Below are 23,997 nucleotides of genomic sequence, written 5' to 3' on the forward strand. Positions count from 1 at the left end.
AGTGTAATATTGATCCAATTGTCATGCTCCGTGATAGTTTGGACTGATATTTTTGATGTGTTGACTTGACGTGCTATTACATTGTTATAAATTAAATGACTAGGTGCGCCCATGCTCTTTTGTTGATAATTTCAGCGATTCTGTTCCTTTAGACTTCGCCGAAACTGTATTTATTTCGGTCCTCATGTCAATGTCACTCCCCTGGAGCCACTGTGGCGTACTACTTTTCTCCTTGATTGTTTCTATGTTTACTACTAGACAATAAAACTATACCACTAACAAGAACGTACTTATTATTAGGTAGTTTCCAAAACGATGTGCTTTTCTTCTCTTTGTTTCCCCTTTTTTGATTACACTTTTGCACATGAGGGTAGCAATCTTCCTATTTTAGCATATTAATTGGAATGTGTCATGTTTTAAACGGGCTAAATTGTGCGGCGCGATCATCGCACATTCTTAGTGAGTTTCGGTTAGCAGGTAGAAATCACCTCATGGTCAGTTCGTTTCCCAAATCTCTAATTTCTTCAAATTCTCTTGGGCAATTCGCTTAAAGTACAGGTTGTAGCTGACTTTGATTATACTCTGACAGTACGATATGGAGAAAACGGTGAAAAAGGATGCTTGACGCATGAGGTATTCAACGACGGTAGAAAACTTGACGATGGCAGTTCGACTGTTGGAGAACTGGTAGGTTCATTGTGCAGATAAATTGGTTCTTTACCCACAAATGAATGAACCTAATTTTTTTGTATATGGAGTATATGTATTTTGGAGTATGGTACCTAATAATATTTCTGTTGTCCCATAGATGTTATAGGAAGGAACCAGCCCTTCTTCAGGCGAAGGAGGTTCCTGCTCATTGGGTGCAGCTCAATTGAAGAGGACTCCTTCGCTAACCGTCTAAAATTGAAGAGGGTCGGAGTATTCGACTATCGCATGTATGTGTTGACCCACGAATTTTTTGAAGATGCAGTATAATCGGGTCAAAACGTGTTGGAAACTGATGCGGCTGTGCTGTGCTTTAGGCGGAACACTGGTGCTAGAATGGTATGTAATGTAAGTGAACTTCAGAGGCAAGTAAGGTCCCGCTCAATAGGTCTATCTTAGCGGTAGGTTGTAATCGAGCCTTTTGGAACACAGTGAAATGAGTGGTTGCGATCTGCCCTTCTTAGGTACCCTCATCTCTGCGATAGTGGGAGGCATGCAACGGTCACAACCGTCGTTTTGACCCGATTATAGTATTTATTTTTAGTTTGCACCGTTTACGGTAACTAACGGACGAAAAGGAAACTACTTTATATCTGAAAGACTACAAACAGACTATATATATATATATATATATATATATATATATATATAATATATACGTGACTTCACACTTTTTGTGGTGCTCGGTTCGCTCGCCTCCACTGATCAGTGAAATCAATGAAAATTAATAGTAGCGCCCCATTTTCTGTAAAATCAGAATTGTATTTTCCTAACAACGCTTCCTTCTTCTTTTTTTAAAAATAAATTTAGGCGAAAGATTTTAGTATTTTTTTTCTAAACATGTGAGCTCTACATTAGAGAACATTCAAACTTCAGCTTCAAACACTCCTTCGACACCAATGTAATATGAACATAAATTGAGAGCATTACTCGAAATATGTGTTTTCCTTCTGTTTTTGTGTTTTCCTAAAGATAATGTTTCACGTCAGATCATGTAAACTTTAAGCAACCCCTGCATGCGTATTTCCACTTTCTGAAGAATTTACAGAGCTGAGGTAAACGTCCAAAGAAATAAAGAGAGGGGTCGTAGTGGTGGAACGAAATACGTGAAGTGGTCATTATTATTAATATATTAAGACAGGACTTATTTCTTAAACCCCTACTCTAGTGATTTCAAATATATCATATTATTATATTACCAGTCTGAACGTCCAGCTAACGTAAGGCATCAGACTTTTTGTGGTGCACGCTTCATCCGTCTTCACTGATCAATAGCAATTAAATGTGGTAGCATTTTCCGTAGAATAAAATTTGTATATTTCCAAAGACGCTACCTTCTTCCTTTTTTTAAATTCAAGCATTCGTAAATGATGAATGGGTGAATGAATGATTATGAATTGAAGTGAGTGACTTCATGGTTATCTTCCTAAATGCATAAATACAATATTTGGAATGTATTCAAACTTTACTTTACGCCTACTTGTATAGAAATTAAATCAATAGGAATTAAATGCTACCACATTTAATTCCTATTGATCAGTGAAGACGGATGAAGCGTGCACCACAAAAAGTCTGATGCCTTACGTTAGCTGGACGTTCAGACTGGTAATATAATAATATGATATATTTGAAATCACTAGAGTAGGGGCTTAAGAAATAAGTCCTATCTTAATATATTAATAATGTGCTAACATAAAAGGAACGTCGACATGACATGAACATCGTCAGCGTACTGATAAAGATAAAATTCCACATCAAACCACGAAAACTGTTAAATACTATTTAAGCAGTCGAATGCATTCGTATTTCCCATTTCTGATGAAAGATATTAATGGTATCAACCTGATTAGGCATGCATGCAGTGAGAGTAAGGAAGTAGAGAGGGGTGAAACGCAGCACAGCAATCATAAAATGGTTCACAACGCTTCGTTTACTTCTTCACACATTCAGTTGGAGTTATTACTGCACCGCGGCAGAACAGTTCGACGTGGAATTTGTCCAAGACATTTCGCCGTTTTGTGGCGCTTGTGCACCAATGCGACGCCATGGGAAACTTCCCACTCCATTATAATGGTTATTGACGCTGGCTCACTAGCCTGACGCCATTGAATGTGACGGATCCCATTTCAGAGATTTCTGGCGCCGACGCAGTTGGACAAGCTCCGCACCCTTTTACCGCTTCACAGCGCCGTTGCATACCAAAACTACACCATGGGACTCGACCCACCCCATTTTATCACTCATGTACACGCAGTAGGCTTTAAAACGAGGTGAACCCACTAATACGGCGTCGAATTGGTGCGCCACCGCCAGATAGCTATAAAATGAGCTGAGTTGTATCCCACGGTGTCGGCATCGTAAGGCGGTAAAATAGGGTGACGAAGGACCAAAAATGGAATTGGTAAGCAGCTGTGCAATAGTATCCGCGTCTTCCGCGTGTCTATTTCCTTGAACTTTTGCTTCAGCTTTGTAACTTTTTCAGAAAGTGGAAACACGCATGCAAACAGCTGCTTAAAATTTACATGGTCTGACGCGAAACGTTACCTTTATCAGTACGACGATTTCCTTCACGCCAATTTACGTTAGAACATCATCATGTGATAACTGTTAGGGAAAAACAGGAGGAAAACGCATACTCCGAGTAATGCTTCCAATTTCTGTTCATTTTATATTGCTGTCGAAGGAGTGTTTGAAACTGAAGTTGGAATGTTCTCTGAATGTAGAACTGACGCGTTTACAAAGAATTCTATGAAATCTTTTGCCTAGATTCATTTAAAAAGAAGAAGAAGAAAGCGTTGTTAGGAAAACACAATTCTGATTTTACAGAAAATGGGGCACTACTATTAATTTTCATTGAACAGTGAAGGCGAGCGAACCGAGTACCAGAGGAAGTGTGCTTGCGTAGCAAGGTACATCATTTTTGTAGAAACACTACAAAAATGATCAATAGAAGAGATCTTACAGTGCTTACGTTTTTCACGCTATGCACTAACAAAATTATTTCTACTGAAATACAGGTAGACTAGTATAAAACGAGATCTAGAGGAATTTTCATTAGTTTCCAAACTTCTCATAGACTATATTGGATGTGGGAGCTTTCTTTCAGCAGCGTCAGATGAATGAGGATTATAGAGCGACATATTCTTTGTGTTCAAGTGATGAAGAACGATCCTGCGTGAACACCGGATGGGATGTCATTTTTTTCAGACGAACACGAAACTTAGTTGTTTTGGTTTAAGTGCATATTTTCAGGTGGAATACATCGCACAACATAATCATTCGCTCAATGCTGCATGCTAATGAAATCCGAAACCTGGTGCGATGTTCTAGACTCATTTGGAGGTTCATTGCTTTGGCTTATAGTGTCTTAGTTGCATTTTTTTACCATGCTTATTTATTACCAGTCTGAATGTCCGGCTAAAGCCGGACTTCAGACTTTCTGTGATTTTAGCTTTGCTCCCCTTCACTGATCAATGGAAGGTCATAGTAGTGACATTTTCTGTAAAATCAGAATTCTCTTTTTCTAGCAACGTTTTCTTCTTTCTTTTCTTTACTACAAATAAAGGCAAAAGATTTCATAGTCTTTCTTCTAACGCGTCAGCTCTACATTTTGAGAATATTTGAACTTTAGCTTCAAACACTCTTTCGGTTTCTATATAATATATATATATATATAATTCTAAAGTTTTTCTAAAGCAATTCTAAAGCATTACTCGAAGTATGGGTGTTCTTCCTGTTTTCCCCAACAGCTATCAAAGAATGATGTTTTAACATAAAATGACGTAAACAGCATCATCGTACTGATAAGGATAAGTTCCACATCAGATAAGTAAGTTGTTGGGCACTATTTAAGCAGCCGTTTGTGTGGGTGTTTCCACTTTTTGAAGAAGGCATGGCACCAAGTTGAGGCAAGCATGCAAGGAAATAGATACGTGAAGGATTCATAGAGGTGCAATGCAACACGTACAGTGGCCATGAATATGGAACAGTTGCAACGGTTTCGCGACATCCACACAAAGTTATTGCGCACCGATCCGACGCCGTGGGACCCATCACACCCCATTTCAAAGCTATCTGGTGTCGGTGCACCAATTCGACGTCATTGGACCCGTCACACCCTCTTCTATAGGTATCTGGCGCCGGCGCACCAACCCGACGCCATGGATCCGCCGCACCCCATTCTATGGATATCTGAAGCTGGCGCGGCAGTGCGATGCCGGTGGACCCGTCGTACCAATCCGACGTTTGTGGCCCGTCGCACCCCATTTTATAGTTTTCTAGCGTCGAGGCACCAACTCGATGCCGGTGGACCGGTCGCACCCCCTTTTTGAATTTCGTGACTGACACACACACACACAGACACACGTGACAGAATAAGCCCGTTATTATGTATCATGATTATTCTTATTACTATGCGGCTGGCCAAGAACCAATGCAACTTTTGCCTGCGGGTTGCGTTATCATCGTCAGCAATGGTATAGTTCGGTCAAAGCCACATGAAACTCGATATGGTTGAGTAAGCGGCTACGCTGGAAGCAATGCGGTCCTGTGATCGACGTGGTTGCATCACGAACTGCAGCGATGAGTGGTGCTAGCAAGGGTCCCTTCTCAATCTTAATCGCTACGGTCCATCGCACCGCCTCGAGCGCAGCCGCCTACGCAACTCCACCGAGCTTTATGTCATTTTGTTGTATTCTTTTGAAACAAAGGTGTGGAAGTGAAGTGCTAGGAAGGTACAGTAGAGTCAAAACGACATGAAGCAGGTACGCAATTGTTCTCTCGAGGCGCTTCGATGCAGCGCAGCGACTAGGAGCGTGGTGAAACCTTTGCTGGCACCACCCATCGCTGCAGTTTGCGACGGTCCCAGCTCGGTTCGAACTGCCGCCTCCACCGCGCCGTGTCGAGCGCATACGTAAATGCACCGCAACTACACTCGTGGTTGATGTCGTTTTGACCCGACTATATCATTCTGACAATCCCCCTAACCTTGTTTGCTTTTTTATTCATAAGAAAATGTTTCTGGAGCTAAGAAGTATACCTATAGTACGACCTCAAGGCGCACCTCATCAGTAGTAGATATTTTCTGATCTGCGCAGCGTGTGTTGTTTGTTTGCTGCAAAGTTACCATTCATAATCATCATCATCACCACCAAAATCATCAACATCAATTAGTTGGGCAATTATCACACATCAGCAGTTTTAGTTTCCTAATCAAATAATTTTGCTAAGTGGTAATAGATAGGTAGGGACTACACGGCTAAAGCAGACTTTCACAACCGACTCCGACTTTTATAACATGTATTGGTTTCTGAATACATTTACACAGGTTAAAGGCAACATAGTACGGAATTGAGCATCGCGAGCGCGCTGACATTCAGTGGGCTGCTGCCGCTGTCTCTCCCGCTCGCTGGCGGGCGCATCACGCCTGTAGTCGCATACGTGACGCATTGTTGTATGCCTCGTAGCAAAACTGGATCGACAACACTTTTTTCATGGCGAGTAGGGGAAAATTGAGCGTGATTTACACTCCTAGTCCTCATACATCCTTTCTTTTCTTTCTTTCTATTTTCTCGTGGAGAGATTTCAATATCGCGAACATGGTACGCAGCCTTCAAGAACAGTATATCACGAAATTGACGTGTGATTGAGAACACAGAGTTCGAGGTGTAGATTAGGAGTATTAGACTTCCCTTAGTCGTTGTAAAAAGCGGCGTGGAAACGGCGTTTGTTCCTACGAGGTACGTTAGTATGCGCTACATTTCTACACTCTCCACTTCCCTAAGCAGCCTATTCATTGTCTTCGAATAGGCCGCCGAGGAGACCTCATTGATTCTCTACAGCTCGCTCGTGGATGCTACCTGTGCACGGAGGTGCTGCGCTCTAATTTACTTCGTTGGAAGAAACGACTGAGAGAAATTGAGGAGAGCCTGAGCAAGATACTTAAGCCAGTAATAAGTGATACTAAAAAATAATAGTAACTAATAATAACAAGTAATAGGCTGATAAGCCAGTAATTCTGTGTTTTCCATAGGATTTCCTTATTACGGAAACTTCGTGACATGGCGCCTTTACGTGGGTTGAGCAGATCGCTCTTTTCAGAATCTAAAATGCCACAATTCAACAATCCAAATCTCAACACAATTAGACAGGCAAACTGTAAGCCTGCTTTTCGATCTCTAACGAAAGACCAAATGCATGCCTTCGATTGGAGATGGTTAGTAGTGATCGTTCACTGATCGATCACAAGGACTCTTGTAATTTGAATGATGCGAATGTCATTAATTTAAAAATGGCTATTCGAGAGTAATCGATTCTTCCTTGTAACATGTAACATGTGTGACTAACCAATTAGTGCTTGTCCTTTGCATAATGAGCTGGGTTGCTAGCGTTTACTGTTTCGTTGCATTTTTCTACTCGAAAATTTCCCGTCGGGGATTTTTTTTTCGCTTCTTATCATTTTTGCTTCATATCTTTTCAGGCGAGAAGTGCGTCAATTTTTGGAATTACTTGAACGGTCTTCTATCCCTTTAGTAATATTCTCGGCTGGAGTAACAAATATAATAAATGAGGCCATAGGACAACTCATTGGACACATTCCTACCAATATAGCAGTCGCAGCCAATGTTATGTACTTCAGCAAGGTACCACGTTATACTTTAGTTGCACCAACTTTTGAATGCACAGCTAAATTTTACACCCTTCGTCGTCTAACATCACACAGGATGGCTATGTTTCTGGCTTCACGAATCCTCCCCTTCACTCGCTATGTAAAAATGTTTCCCGGTTGAGAGAACTAATTGATGATTTGGACGAAAAGTACGCGGACAGAACGAACATTCTTGTGGTTGGCGACTCGGATAGTGACGCCAGCATGGTGGACGAATGGGAAGAGAAACGTTTGTTAAAAGTTGGGCTACAAGCTCAGGAGGTAATGTATCATTCCTTTTCCAAGCATTTCAGTTTGCAGAGGATGTTTAGGTGATAGAGACTTCTCTTGTTGAAAGAGATCATTGTTTAAAATGAAGTGATGAAGAAATAGTACTAGTTGTGTGTCTGCACACTTGAGTCGGACATGAAGTCACAGTTTTAAGATTCACTTTCAGAGACCTCCACTGAAATCTTTCGATATTGTCGTGAAAGGTTCCGACTGCAGCCGTTTGACGGATATTGTAAAGTTCATAATCTCGTCGGAATAGCTTTAACCTTTGCTTTAAAAGATTCTGCTGGGTTGTTGGCGATAGTTTGTTAATAAAGACTTCGTGGTTATATTTCGCACTAAACTAAATTCCTGTTTTATATCTCTCGTGGTATAGCTGTCCCCTTTTCATATGTGTTGTTCTACAGCGAAGAGATGATAACTATTGTCAGTATCGTATCCTATATTAGAAGCTGGCAGTGAAACATGCGGTTGTACGTTTATAACTTGCTGGTGTTGTATAAGATCTGGAGCATACCAGCCTGCTGTTCTGCCATTTTGAGCGGACAGCGCTCTGCTTTCACTTCGACTAACTATATGAAGAATTGCTTAGAAGAAAACCCTCTTCTTAGTGTGTCCTGATGCTTTTTAGCAAAGAGCACTATAGTGCTAGTCAGGACCACTCCTAAATAAGGCACCCTAAGGTCGCGTACCACGAAATTGACGACGCTGGGATATTCAAGCGAATAGAAAAAGGTATTTGTGTATTTCACAATTACGGACCTGATCCCTTAATCCATCACTAGCTTTTCCTGTGGATTTCTTCTTCACGTCAGATTCCTGGAATGCTGCCTTTAATCCAGGCTGACGCGTCGCTCACGCGTCTGGAAATATTTGAACATTTGAAACAGCAAAAAGAATGATTTGGCAAAGACAAACACGCAACTTCTCGTTCCAAACAAGGTCTTTATCCTCTCAAGGCATTGCTGTGTGTGTGATGAGCCATTGGGGCGATTATCTCTTAGGAATTGTTGGAGAGGAACAGCTGATGTTTATTGTCAGTAAATTCGGCGACTGACAGGTGCACTTTGTGAAAGCGTCCAGACGCTCGATATGCGGTGATTCCACAACATGAGAACGTCCGATCACAAATAGTAAACCTAATCAAAATGCTCATCAAGGAGCTCGGTTAGGAGGTTCTTCCTCGCCCACCTGATTTTCGAACTTGGCTCAGTCTTTATGATGCTTTTTTGCTCTCCTTAAAATGCGTTTAGTGGTATTGATTTCGATAATGAGCCAGAACTGCAGAATTGGCTTACTAGTTGGTTTATCTCAAAGGATGCGGCTTTTTCTGAACACCCGCTGCTGGTAGGAAGTAGTCAACAGGAATTTCTAATTAATAAATAACAATTAATTTTATTTGTAAAATAAATGACTTTGATATTTGTAAGAGAAAACCACAAACTTATTCCTACACCTCATATGTATTTCAGTTGTGCTGAATAATTTGCTAAAATCCAATCCAGAAAATGCTCTCTGAAAAGGTGAATTTTGACCTCAAAGATGGACCACATCGGCAGACCAATTATCGTGGGTTGAAATAAAATTTCCTTGAATTTCTTTCAAACAAAAGAAAAAAACTACATCAAAGATGATCTATAGCATACTCTCCATTGTTCTCTCCTCCACCGCTTCCAACGATTTTTCCTCCTCACTTTCCCAAGTTTTCCGATCCCTCACGTTTTACACGTTTTTTTTTTCCCTTTGTTATTGGAGTAGATACTAGACGACCGAATACATGAAAATCCAATAAAAACTAATGTTCTTTATGCCGTATTCGTATTATGTTTATATTAGTTAGTATTAGTTTATTAGTATTAGTTCAACTTGCAGTTGCTTTTTATTGATTTGAAAAAAAAAAAGGAAAACTCATGCTAATTTTTTTTCAAACTTAAAATGCACATAAAAATAGAATATATTGACAAAATGTCGTATGTTTTTCATGGCAGGGAGGATGATTTTGATTTGATGAAAAACTTCTCGCTCGATACGATGCGGTAGGACAGCAACGTTTTGATTCCACGATTCTATGATTTGATTTCACCTTTTTTAAAACGAAACGCATCCCAGAAAGGAGTGCTGTGGAGAATTTTTTGTTCTATGGAACAAATCTGTTTTTATTCTTTTAGATTTGATTCTTCTTTTCCATATCATAAATAAGTCAGAGAAAGTGGAAAATAAATAAGTTATATAAAAAATAAACCAAATAAAGGGAGTGTTCAGTTGAACAAAAAGGAACAGTTTTAGCAGCTGCGATTCGCATTTACTGGGACTGATAAAATAACTGAAGCTTTTGAGAGATTTATCTTATGCGTGGATAATATCGGATGAAGGATGAAAAACGTTGAAAAGAGTGCAAAAGACTTTAAAACTACAAATACGGGACATAGAATGGATCAGTAGAGGACATCGAAATTTTTCTGAGCAAGCGCTGATGTTATTGGAATGACGTGCGGGGGAACAATGGAAGGTGTGCTGTAGATGAATTTGTTGTAGTATTTTTCTGCTTTAAAGAGATTGAAGACAAAGAATTTTCCCCTCAACAAACGGAAATTGGTCGGCTGCGGTGTAATATGTCTTCGAAAACAAAAATACTTTTTTTTTAGTCGAGGAGTCTAACTGCGTTCGGCACTTTTAAGTGCCGCTTTTTCTTCATAAGATCTTGATTGAATTTAGGAAAAGTGGTATCGAAAATGTTCTTTTTTTGCTCTGACATTCCATTTTTACGTTCATCAAGAATAAAAATGAATAGGATTGGAAAATCAGGGGCTAACACTGTGAGTTTCTAAGAACTGAACTTTTTTTTTAAATCAACGAGCTTGCAAATTTATCCTTCGTGCTAGGAAATTTGGAATCATTCTTGTAGTTTTAGTTTTATCCACATAGATCACAGTTTTGAACCTGTGAAATTTTTTCATTTGCTCCAATTATGAAGAAAAAACAAAGCATTCTTTCTGAATATCAAAACAAACCGAATCTGAGCTACCTATTTTATGACATGTTAAAAGGATAAGTGCATCAATATAAAAATTCTTCAGGAATAAAAAAATAAATAATAATAATAATAAAAATAAAAAAAGTAAAAAAAAAGAAGAAGATAAAGAGGACGTGGGTCCACGGGTTCTTCCTTGCATTCATGAAATCTTACTCCAATAGAAGAAGCTCGAATAACAAAAGGGCAGTTTCTTATGTGGTACCTGAATTAAAACCTGTATTAGAAAATCTATTCGAACGGAAATCTCATTTTTTTTTAAGTTACAACTTTCCAAACTATCTGTTGATGATCAACTGCTTTAAACCGTTCGTTCAAATTAGAACACGTACATATTATTTTCTTAGTATCATCAGTAAACACATAATGCTTATGATAGAAATGGAAGTCATCTCTGCCGCACGCACATACACCGCGTTACTGCACCATTGATAAGGAGCTGTATATGGTAACTTTTGAGATTTTTTAAAAAAAAAGACACTCGGGAATAGTCAGAACGACCTGGATGTGCAATTCCGCTCCGAGCGGCGCGGTTGGATCGAAAGCGAACCCTAGCAAACTCCGTTCATCGCTGCGATCCGAGTGAAGCTGGTCGTGACCCCACATCGATCCTAACCGCTAGTTCTATCGCACCTCGGGTTCGGGCGCAGTCGCTTACGCAACTGCTCTGACCCTACTCTAGTCAGAAAAATTAAACTCTACAAAAGTAGAAAGGATTAGAGGCGTAGTTCGGACTATTACATATTCGAATGATGAAAATACGTTATTTAGAGTTGTATCATACGGATTGGTGTGAAAACAGCGAAAATGTACAAATAAAAATGGAAATTAAAATGCATTATATATTGTATATTTAAATTGTATTCCACAATGTTGATGATTTTGTTTTCTGATCTATTTGAATATAAACCCACATATTTTCGTTTTGATTCTATTTTATTTACGTTTTGATTGGACTAAATTCTTCTTTAGGATTAATTTTAGAACTAATTTCCCTATCTGCTCCAAAAACAAAAGGAAATTTTAGGGCATCCTATTTTTTGAGAAGAAAAAAGTTTTAGAAAGGAAAACTTTGTAACTTGCACTTATAGGGGCACGTCAAGCAGTACAATCATTCTTTTCTTATCTGCAGGATTCACTCACCAGTTGTTGTCAGAGTTTGTAAACAGTAAACAAACGTACCGCTAACACAACTGCAGCGGTAATCGCTTTATGTTCGCGCTTGCTGAGCAAAAACCGGCTTCTCTCATATTGACTGCATGTGTTGGCGAGACTCGGCGGCATTGATCTCTTTTCCATGCTTTGCGTGTGCTTCGATGTTTCCGATAGGACCACTGTGGACTATTTCTTATTGTTTTTGTTTTAAAAATGGTTTAGAGATTATATGGGTCAATCCTCTCGTCCCCTAATCAGCCTCAATAGGATTTCTGATGAAAAGCCACCTCTGAAAATTTTTGTCAGTGCGGTTCATGGCGCATTCCTCGCATCAAGGACGGATCCGTTTGTCAGCTGTCAATTTGTTGTCTTTTTTGTTTCCGCCACTCACGACACCAATGGCGGTTGCTGCTTGTTTCGTTCGCGTAAGGAGCGTGAACATGTACGACTGGTACATGTTCACGCTCCTTTCGCTGTTCACGAAAGGTTCAAACAGCGAAAGAAAAGAAGAAAATAATGAAAGGATTTCTTCGGTGATCAATGACATTTGAAACGTTTCTTTAACTTCTAAGATGTACATATTTTTCTGTTTGTCTCATCAGTAAACACACATCACAAATAATAGAAATGAGAAATAAATATTATATTTTATAGTCATAGAAGAAAACATGCTCACAATTATAATTTTTGCCTCCAACTAGTCGGTCTCCTCACTGCTTTTTGTTCTTAACCTTTGAATCTGCATCAAAAAACTGCTGTTTATCAAGTCACTTCTAATAAAGACGTTTATTTACCTTTTTACATCTCCTGTCAATACTAATCTGAAATGTGCGATGCGAAATCATTGCGAAGTAGAAGAGAAGGCGAATCAACAAAGTACATAACTAGTTTTTGATAAGATCACCGCTCGATGCAATACTAATACGACCTCATTTCTGTTTGCGGTCTCATGCTCTTCGGGTGCTTATCTTGTGGTTCGTTCTTCGTCGCTCTTCTTACCAATCCCCTATCATTTCTCAAATTTCTTAATTTAAAAAATACCGATCTTCCCATTGAAACAATTCCTATGTTTATGATTATGTTTATGTTTTCCTATTCGTAGGTTTTTTTTTCATTTTTTACCATTTTTCACCTATGCCATTGATTCACCCATTGATTTTTAGAGAAAAAAAGGGATTTTTCTCTAGAAAAAAAATTACTTCCAACTCTGTTCTTATTCAAAAAAAAATTATTCACCATAACTCTAAGAGATTCACTAGCTTTTATTCACATTTCCCAACCCAACTGTTTTTTTTTTATATTTTTCTCCACTTTTTTGAAAAAATTCCTCCCCATTGTTCACTGCTCGCGATCGATGGTCCTTTTCCTTGCTAATGCAACAATGTTCGCAACAATGTTTTTTTCGCTGTTCCGAGAACTCTTGTGACTGTGACAGTCACAAGAGTTCTCGGAACAGCGAAAAAAGAAAGCAGTTGTCATTGGCAAAACGATGAATATTTCTTCTCGAACACATTTTTGACATTTATTTTTCTTGAATTTCATATTTCTATTGTGGACCAATGAAACTGAGAAAAATACGTTGATATGTTTCTAAGTAGTGTGCTTGACACAATCTCCAACAGATAACCTCTGGAGAACACATATTTTTGTGTATTTCTAATATCGATTTGATGAGATTTCTTCAGTACATTAATTATTACCAGCATTTCCATTTTTACAGTGAGCTTGAAGGGATTCTTATCTTTTACATTCCCAAATGTTGAAATTATTCACTATTTTAAGATGATGACAAGTTTTGTTTTCATTGCGTTCACCGCCGCGTGTGTTTTTCATGTGTTTTCGCTACCTTTTACGTATGTAGAATCCCGGTTCACGTAGAATATGCAACATGCCACCCACGAAGAATTTAGGAATTCGAGAGATTTAACGGAAACAAACCTCTCATAAAGTTAAAGTTATCTTTTTCTTAGAACGGTCAACCTAGAACGAGATCAGGCCGGCCCCGGATGCGTGCATGGACTCGTCTGCGATCAGATCTTGTTACCCGAAAAAAATTGCTCACCACAAAACCTCGTGAGATTAGCATATCCCGTAGAGGTAAGATTGTTCAGATCATTTTCTGTTTTAATGTTTCTTCTTTTTTGTATTTATCATTACTTTTTTGCCTGATTTATGATCAAACAGCTTCGATCTCCTTTTGTTGAAATGGACCTCTTTTACTGAGCCAGTGAACAACTAAAAGAAGTGATGGATGAATTTGAAAAGCGGTAGATGAAAACGAGAAACGAGAAAGGACTTTTTAGCTGGAAATGTAACAACGTTCAGAGGTCAAAGTTAAAGACAGTGCTTACGGAGATTGCTGTTCAAAAATTTTCGAGACAGGTTACCTTTAAAGGACATTTCAAGTCGGGCTGCGAAACTAAGAATCACAGTAAAAGTAATTACACCATAAATCAAGTCATTTTGACCCGACTTTAATATTTTAAAAAAATGTGAAGAAAGGAAACAAACATGTAAACACTGCCACAAATCCTCGCAGAGAACTGCAGGCTCTGACAAGTAGGGTACCCGTCTAGATTGTCAGTATTGTTGACAGCATTGCTTAGCTGATATTTGTGACAGTACTGACCAAAAAGTTGAACCGTAGGACACATAAATCCAATAATAATAAACAATAAGTAGCCAATAACAACAATAAATAAAAGTAAGTAATAACCCAAGAATAAACAATAACATGTAGGTGTTATGCTGCAAATACACCATTCTCTGTTGAGAGATATCATCAACCGGAACCGGAGATTCAAGGAGTTCATCAAAAATGCTAGAAATTAGGGAAATCCAGTAATCACGAAGGAAAGATCCTCGGAATTCCAAGACTCCATATGTGGCCGCCCTTTGTTTTCGTTTTTTAATGTTTTGCTTTCCTGTTTTCCCATAGCTACAGCGCAGAATTCTGGAACCATCCCGCGGAATCAGCGCAAGAATTACCTTTCGCTGCCGTCTCGACTGATTCGTATGAGTTCAGTGGTTGTTCACGTTTTGAAAAGTAAAAGAATGAACATTTTTTATTTAGCATTGCTAATTCCGTTAAACCCAACATGGAGTTTCTATTTCTACCAATTTATTTTCACGAGTAATGTTCGTGATTTGCTTATTTTGAATGTTCTTCTTGCAAACTCCATGTTTTTGGATACCAATGTGATCCCCAGGTTCAAATTTACAGTTTGAACAATTTACCAAAGAAGAACTGAGCTTTCTACAGTTAATGCAATTGAATTCCGTATTTTTATGATATAGTGGATTGAAACAGTGTGTATATATGGATAACAGACAGTTATTCACATCTGAAGCATAAGTACATCGAGTGTGGATCATCGATTCATCTACCCCGTCAAGCATAAACGACATGAGAGTCTGAGATCATAAAAAAAGGTTGTCGCTCTCAGCTCCTAGCAACCTCCTCTCATGCGTGACTCCTTCAGTTTGCAGCATCCCTGCTTTTGCATCCAGGCGCTGATATAAAGTGGTGGAATTGAGTTCTGCCCATGCTCGACTGTCTTTGAATCTTTGCATGTTGAAACTTAGTTTTTAATTGATTTTCTTGAGCTGTAGCCTAGATTGATATTGATCTTCTTTTATTAAACAACAGCTAACGTTTCGGCGTTATCGCCTTCGTCAGAGCCTGGAAGAAATCAAAGCCATCAGTGATTTATCCACTCAAGCGCCTCATCACTCTACCGAAAGCATCCAAGCGATGAGTAAACGAAAACAGCAACAAATTAGCTAGTACTCACCTCATTTACTAGATCTGGTAACACAACAGACCACCACGTACCACAACTACGAGTCACAAGGGGTTTCTTTTTTAAATAGGGAATTGAGTTCGTTTCGAATAAGCCCTTGGTTGGAATGAATAGCTTTTCTGAATAATTTTTTTTCAAGATTTGTCCAATGCCTCCGTCCTGGAACTAGTTTTGTGACCAGTTAAGTATTGTTTCGGTTTTATGAAGGTGACTGTACCAGACAATGGTCTTCTTCATTGGAATGTTTGGAAAGCAGAGTGGTACGACCGTTCCACATTTAAAGCTCTTTCTTGACATCCAATGAGAATTTCTTGAATTTTCTAACAGATCGCTTAGAGGTTACCTAATCATACCTAGGCTAGATGGAGTCACGAGATGGGAGTCTAACCTCCTTTCTTGGGGGAGAAGAACGTGGGTCTTTCCTGAAACTTTTGTAACCTATTTTAGTTTAACGTTTACACATCTTGGTGTTTTTCTTTTGACATTTTTCTACTCTCTACGGACATCAAACTTAAGTTTTCTTACCGATTATTTTTATTCTGACATGACATAGGACTTTTTTGATTTCTAGAAAATTAAATGTCTTTTCTTTAATTTCCAGGAAATTGAGTCTGTTGAAACGGATGCAGAGAATAGGCTTGCTACAGAAGTTAACTTCAAAAGACCAATTTCAGGATTGTTTTCTCCGCTCCTTAAAAAATAAAGGCCAAGTTTACAGTTGGATCTGATTACTTTAGCAAAGAAAATCTGAATCGAAAATAGGTGTAGAATTTTTGGAGTTAATGAATTGAACCCCCTATTTTTGTAAGATTCGAGAAACACTCGGATAGGCTACTCATCCCGAACTCCTGATGGAAGTTTTCAATCATGAAATTATCGAAGAAAGCGTTGCTGTTGAGATAAGCGTTAGAAAAAATAACATGCACAAAGAAATCTTAGTGTTACTGGCAGCAAATCCACACGAGATCGTTAATTATCGCAAAATTTTACCTCCATTTTTGGGATTTTTCCTTTTTGTTGAGGAAAATAGGTGTAGAATCAGGTCTTAGTATTCTGGCTTTAGGCGGACGTTGAAACTAGCATATAACTTTCTATTGCTCTTCATTGCATCGGAATCAGCGACTCCCTTCCTATCGTTCGATACTTTTTCCAATGTCTTGCGTTCTCCAGATCTTTTTGTACATTCAAAAATGTTTTTTGCCGTGCCTTTTCTTTTTTTTGTGTTTTTCATGTCCCATTCAATGCAATTCAATCAATTCCCCTATACACAGCGCAAAATCTCAGAAGTTCCTTAAGTTGTTTTATCAGCTCGATTGAACGCAAAAAAGGTCGAATATTCTCCGTTTCTCCATTTGAGACTCCATTCAAATTATCTGTAAGACAATTTAATGAATTCAAGAACTACAGCAGTTAAATAAAGTACATAATCCAATTGATTTGAAAAGTTCAAAACACAACCTTCTTTTTGAGCGAAAAATTCTCCATCAAATGATCTGTAACATATTGTCATAGCTTTTTACGTCTGTATGCATTTCCAAATTTGAAAAAGAAACCTTCACGACTTATTTCACGACCAAATACATTTTTGGAAGAAATAATAAGTTTTTCTACCTCCAGTACCTAGTTCTTTCCAGTTCTGCCAATTGTTCTTTAAGATTTCAAGAAAGGTTGCTTCTCTGAAAAATACGTGAAATCTATTCACTGTTTACTGGTTTTTTTTCTCGAGTACATAACGTGACGACGATTGAATGCTAATCCCACATTTCCGAGTGTGCAAACATTTCTTTCCTTTTCCTTTTGAACTTTGAACCTTCTTCTTTCAGCTGCTTGAACTTCAGGGATTTTCTGAATCGGTCTTATTTTTTTTTCTCGACACAGTCATCAAAAATATGTTGATCTTTGGGATTAGAATCAGCGTGTGGTTCATTTTAATGGCTTACTCCTACTAATAACACGAAGCTGCGTTCGCTCTCAATGGATTCCAAGAAGAGTGAGTAGCATTCCGGCTCACTGCGCATGTAGCTGTCTCTTTCTGTCTCACTTGCTTGATTTTAGCCAGTCGTAGTTGTCTTAGTGCCTTCAGCGATATCCAAACACTGCTTCTGAATTCCCATCCTCGAATTTTATCTATTCTAACGACATTTTTCTTAAGGAAACTGAACAAACTGCACTGTAAATCCATACTGTTAATCTCGCCATCACCTTCGCTTTTTTCTGTGATTCACTGCGCACTGCGGCGGAACTTGAAGGGCCCTCAATTGCTCTCGCACAGCCGAGAATGCGTTATTAACGAGAAATCGCTCTCAAACTTTCTTTTTCGAAGTCATGTGATTGACCTCAGCGTTACAAAAAACCTCTGACAGTGCCTCTTTGAGACCTTGAAGGCAAACATAATCGAATCACATTGGTTTTGTCGTGCACTCTAAATCGTGTTTACTAATCAGCGCTGAACAATTGTTAGGCGCTGCTGAAAAAACGTCTGCCTAAAGCATTTCTTACAAACATCATTAAACGTCTTTTGATGCATGGCATTCACATGATTACATTACTTTCTTCTTCATGAATAAATGACTTCTAATGAATAAAATCGACATATTCTTTTATTTATTCCCGTTCCTCTTTTCTAAAATGTTTTTCTATGTTAAGCTTTAGAAGTTGAAAATGCGACTTCAAACTCCCGACACTTGTGACATCTGCTACTATGAACCTCCAAATTTGAAGTACATACTTCGTTTTGGTTTCAAATGCGTGTTTTGTTGACTGTAGGTCACATGTTAACCATGCCACTATGTAGCATCTGACAGTGCAAAAATTCGGAAAGACTGCGACAAAAAATGTAAATCGAATCGCTTTCTTTTTCTATTGAAAAAAACATAGAGTTAGATTAAGAATAAGAACATTTTTTCAGCAATTGTGCTGGATTCTTGTTCTTATATTCCGGAAATTTCCCGAAGAAGTTACCACTGGATATTTTTTGGAAACACTTTTAAAGATAGACGTGTCCTCTTGAGAATTCTATTCCTTTTACTGCAATCTGAGTTCCCTTAGCGATTGCGAATCTAGTAGTGAAACGACTCGACACGCACGCGCAACAAACGCAACTCAAAGTAATTCAGTTCCACTTTCAACAATTCCTATACTCATTATAACAATTTCCAAACGTTACCAATTTTGTATTTCCGCTCCCATGACAGCGAATTCAGAGGCACCGAATTTCCTATGTTTTTGGCTTGCAATTTTTTCTTGAGAAAAAAAGTAGAGGGTTTGATTACACACAAAGAAAGATGAATTTGTCAGTGTCGTGTAGTTTTCGAGCTGCCGATTCTGACGACCTATCACCTAACCAAATACCCGTCCTACTCTACGGCACATGGAATCTTATTAGTCTCTTAATAACTAACCTTATTAGCTTCTCAAACAATCTACGAATTAAGCACGTCCTTATGAATGCTCGAATTCATTCAGTTTACTTTATTACAGTATCAAGACTTCTCTAATTCTGCTGTGACCTCACTTATGTGCGGTAATCTCCCTCAGTGACTCGACTTACTTTGATTTAATCGGTGTTCTGGTATTATTGTATGACGCGGTTGCCCGCGTCTTTGCCGAAGTGAATCGTCCTTTAATACAGCTCTGCCCAACCCTGTCGATCTACAGCAAAAGGTCGCACAGAATCTATCTACTCGTCACTGTTGCATAGCCTGCGAGAGTTGATGTCCTGCGCGAACTCTGCGTCACTCGAGTCACCTCAGTCTGACAATGTCCAGTGCATGCAGTTCAGCGTAACGAAATGGAGAGTTGTTACCGAAGATTCCACGCTCTCTCTAGGTGTTTAACCTAGTTATGTTGGGTTTTGGCGCCGTCCTGGACATCTGTGCTTTGCAGTATCTGGGTGACTTCTGCCATATTTACCGTTATACTGTGCAAGTTATAAAGTTCGAACGTACCCAGAGCGTATACTCAAATGCCTCATCGCACTAAGTATAAACAGGACCACCGCGATCAGGCAGTAATCAGTCTCTCATACCCCATTTCCCTCAGTAATGCATTCATTTCTCATTTACAGAAAAAAATAAGGCGGGACACTTTGTGAAGTGTTTGTGTGTAAAAACCTAGTTGATCTAATTATTACAAATCAAAATATTCGAAGTAATAGGTTGAAGAAATTTGTTTTCGTTCCCCTTGTCATGTGGTCCGCACTTCAAATTGAAACAGGCTAGAAATAGGACAGTGTAATCTCAGCAGAAGTAACGAAAATGACTTCTTTGATTTGAAATTTGTTCACCTTCCCAGATGTGGGATTTTCGCTTCCTTTCACAACATGGTACACTCGGCTCACTCTCTTCGCCTATATTATTAGAGCGAGTAACTTTTGCTGTTCACCTGTATTCTCGTAACATTGCTGTGATGTAGTTACTACAGTTATTAGACGTTGTACGTAGTACTAGATTTTCGCATATTCCGCATCAACCACATTCCCAAATGCTCTTTGGTCCTTGCACTTGGCTTTTGAAGTGACTTGCGAAACAGACGGCCGTTTCTCTCATGTCTCACATATTTCAATCGTTGTACTAGTACAACACTGCGAAAAGGGAAATTTTCACCCACTTTTATCTCAGTAATACATGTGGACGTTGGTTAAAAGGAAACAAATGGATTGTCTGGTGTTAATCAATCCGCCTGAGATGCGTCAACGCGTTCACTCCAATTCAGAATCGTTTGAGGTTCTACGAACTCGCCTCTAGATTATGTCTAGTTACTAGAGTTGTTAGACACCACAGACGTACAATGACCTGCGAGTGTTAGCCGACGAATCAAGTGTTTTTATCCTCCCAGGGAAGTCTGGTGCCAATTCATTGATCCCGAAAGGGATGAAATGTTTGGTTTGGACTAAGGCGGAATCGAATTATCCATCGGCCGCGCAGTCACAGTGGAACCTCTTACCAATTGTGCCACATCAGACCTCAATTAATGTTTGTTATTTACGTCATAAGATGTGTGGTTGGATGGTGTAACGCAATGGTAAGAGGTCATTACTGCTTTTGTACCGGAATCCTCGATGTCAGCTACGCTTTTCACATCCCTCGGTGTCGATAAGCTTTGTAAAGGTGGAAAAAGATATCGTCATGGTGCAGTTGTTGCCCTTCGCAGCTCGCTGTATATATAGTAGAGTCAGAAAGAACAAAATGAAGCCAGATGCAGTTGTGTCAGCGATTGCGCTCGAAGCGGCGCGGAGGAGCGTAGCGGATCGAGTGGAAACCCCTACTCGCTGCGTTCCGCGACGGTCCCACGTCGATTCCAACCACTATCTTCACCGAGCCGCTTCGAGAGCCACTGCGTACGCAACAGTAACGTGCTTCATGTCATTTTGACCCTTCCATAAGTTCCTAACGTGCGGATAAACATCTACGATTCTGAAATAAAGTCGAAGTTGATACATCTCAAAGGGATTTATCATTCCAAATCAGTTTATCCTCAACTTATTGTCTTTATATTTGTTGTCTTTATATTCGTCGGTCGATGGATGGACGAACAGTGAATGGTGTGTTACTGAAAAGAACATTTATAAGAATAGTTGTGAATATTGAAAACTTCATTCTTTAGCTCCTTTTCTCTTTTTGTCGTAGACCAGGCACGCGAAAAGAGCTTACTTGCAAAGAATACAAATTTTCTCCAATGACTAATCAATTAGATTTTTTTAATCAATTTAACAGCACCAAAACCGATTCTATCAACATTTGGAGGGAATTCCTCATTTCTCGCCATTTTCCGTATCATCGGTTGAATCTTCTAAAGTGTTTTTCTGCTAACAGAGAAATACACTAATACTACGCTAATACTGAGTACAGAAATTCTAAAACGCGGAAGGAATAAGGTCTCAGCGAGAAAATCTCTTCTAGTGCTTGCTTCACTGCCAACCGCCCAACAGCTACAAGTGATAGAAATGCCAACAGCAGTTACATTCCCGCTTCCGGTAGTCGAGGAGCACAGGAGGTAGGATGATGGTGTCAGGGCTAAATAGAAGAGTGCGAGATTGATTGCAGAACTGTACCTGAGCAAAATTTCGATGTGATTTTCAATCGTCCTCATATAATGATGCGTGATCGCGAATCGGTCGAACGGAAGCTGAGGACCATGATCGGTGACGGCAAGCAGAAACTTATGGTTCGTCTGAAGCAATGAGTAAACCAAAAAAGATCCTGTGTCCAGAATGAACGCTTCTGCAGATCATCTCCGACTTTGATTACACCTTGTCGAGATTTGAAGACCCTGGCGGAGGACGATGTTGGACGACTCATGGCGTATTCGATAACTGTACGAAACAGTACGATCCAGAATTAGCTAACAAGGTCAGATTTTGGCTTGGTATTCAAACTTTTCATTACTTATCGTGCAATTTCATCCTATTTCCAGTTCGAACACCTCAAGGAAAAGTATTTTCCCATAGAGTTTGATCCGAAACTTTCTCTAGAACAAAAGATTCCATATATGGAGGAATGGTGGGTCGCTTTTCGAAACGAAGTCCACGACTTCGAAACGTGCGCCACATCTAAGAATTTTGTGACAAACACAGTTAACAGAAAATCTGAAATTATATCACGATTGAGAATTCTGAAGAAGTAGAGTGGTTTTCAGCCAACACTGCGATACATTATGGACCACTTACGATATACGTGTTGTTTGTTGCTGTGTGATTTCATAAATACGATAAATAGTAGATTTCAGGTGGAAAGCTTCTCATGGTCATATTGTTTCGGCAAAATTCGATAAATCTACCATCGAAAGCTTTGTGCGCAACTCAAAAATTGTGCTCAGGTTGATTCTTCCTGGATTTTTGATTCCCTTCCCAAAATATAGTGTCTAACATTTGTGATTTCCTATTAAAAACCTTTGTGTAAATTTATCCCGAGAATTTCAGAGATCAAGCTGAAGCGATGATGCAAAGGCTGGACCAACTCGGTATACCGCTAGTAGTTTTCTCAGCTGGTATTGGCAATATCATTGAGATATTCTTGCAACAAAAACTCGGCCATATGCCTCCAAACGTCCACATCATTTCCAACATGATGAACTTCAATGAGAACGTTTGTTATATTTCTTTATAAAACATCCATACAAAACATCAATATCAATGATATCTACTAAAAAATGGAGCTAGGGAACATAATTAGAAATAATATGTTGACAGATCTGTAGTCTTCGTTCCGACAAAAATCCTGTTTAGGGCATTGTGGTCTCCTTTTCGCAGCCCCTTATCCACACATTTTGTAAAAATTCGTCCGTAATCCGGAAGGAAGCGGAATTTTTCCACGAATTTAGAGGAAGGTAAGAATTTGTGTCATAGGGACATTTGAAAGCAGAAAGACATTTGTAATTAAATGCAACTGCAAAAACAATTTTCAATTGTTCTGAATTTCCCATTAAAGGCATCACCCCACGAATCTGAGGTGGTACGGGTTTCTGGTGGAGTAATCGTATAAGGGGTCGTAGATTATGGAGAGCGGGGTGATCCCGTCCATTTCTTCCTAATTGCCGTAAAAAACGGCCCGGAAGATACGGCTTCGGGTGTTCGGGCGCGCTATTTTCTACAAGGAGTTCGATTGGAGCGCGCCAACCTTGTGCACGCGCCGCATCTTCCGGGCCGTTTTTTTACGGCAATTAGGAAGAAATGGACGGAATTACCCCCTCTCATAATCTACTATTCCGTATACGAATACTGCTCCTGAAATCCGTACCACCTCAGATTTTTGGAGTGATGCCTTTAAATAGGTGAAGATTTCTGGGAGGCGTTCAACCTGAATTCCTTCTCAGAACTGCGGATCTAACATCTACAATCAACATTTGCCAAATTTGAGTCGGAAAGTTAACCAGCTTTTTTTAGAAATAACGTTATCTTACTCGGCGACAGCATGGGTGATATACACATGGATGTGGGTGTGGAAAAAAATGGAGCAACGCTAAAGATAGGTTTTCTCAATTCAGATGTGAGTTATCTTCGATCGTCATGAACTTAAAGGTATTGAATGGAATTTTCATTGAGGTTTTCAGGTAGATAACCTATTAGAGCACTATTTGGACGTGTACGATGTAGTTTTGGTACGGGACCAATCAATGCAAATTCCCGACGCCATCGTACAAATGATCGCGGGTGACTACCTGAAATGCTCCTAGCTCCGCACGACAACAACTCGCTTGGCTACTTCTTTTCTAGACGCACTCGTTGACTTCGCCAATCTTTACATATTTTCAGTACGAGAGATATTGTAACTTTGTAGCATACAGCGTTCACAGCACTTCAGGAAATGTTGTTTCAAGAAATCCTCTTGCCTTACTCTCACTTGTTTAGCTGCTACCTAGTCCTC

At 39.3% G+C, this 23,997-nt stretch overlaps 1 protein-coding gene across 5 annotated transcripts; it reads left to right on the forward strand.

Annotated features, from left to right (window-relative positions):
- Nucleotides 1-404: 404 nt before the first annotated feature.
- On the forward strand, nucleotides 405-23,806 carry RB195_006765 (uncharacterized protein; the record flags this gene model as incomplete). Of its 5 annotated transcripts, XM_064180036.1 has the most annotated exons (15): nucleotides 3,995-4,050; nucleotides 7,187-7,349; nucleotides 7,430-7,636; nucleotides 7,812-7,877; nucleotides 12,731-12,805; nucleotides 13,802-13,928; nucleotides 21,535-21,628; nucleotides 21,679-21,799; nucleotides 21,862-21,984; nucleotides 22,049-22,134; nucleotides 22,361-22,450; nucleotides 22,554-22,719; nucleotides 22,860-22,960; nucleotides 23,517-23,619; nucleotides 23,684-23,806. In XM_064180036.1, 15 exons carry the CDS (start codon nucleotides 3,995-3,997, stop codon nucleotides 23,804-23,806), a joined length of 1,701 nt encoding a protein of 566 aa, XP_064036939.1. The 5 variants fall into 5 exon arrangements, with proteins under 5 accessions (XP_064036937.1, XP_064036938.1, XP_064036939.1 ...); XM_064180034.1 differs by lacking the exons at nucleotides 3,995-4,050; nucleotides 7,187-7,349; nucleotides 7,430-7,636; nucleotides 7,812-7,877; nucleotides 12,731-12,805 and having other exon boundaries at nucleotides 13,838-13,928; XM_064180037.1 differs by lacking the exons at nucleotides 3,995-4,050; nucleotides 7,187-7,349; nucleotides 7,430-7,636; ... (1 more) ...; nucleotides 12,731-12,805; nucleotides 13,802-13,928 and adding an exon at nucleotides 17,609-17,624.
- Between the last annotated feature and the right edge of the window lie 191 nt (nucleotides 23,807-23,997).

The sequence above is a fragment of the Necator americanus genome, chromosome I (assembly GCF_031761385.1).
Source record: "Necator americanus strain Aroian chromosome I, whole genome shotgun sequence".
In the NCBI taxonomy this organism is placed as follows: Eukaryota; Metazoa; Nematoda; class Chromadorea; order Rhabditida; family Ancylostomatidae; genus Necator; species Necator americanus.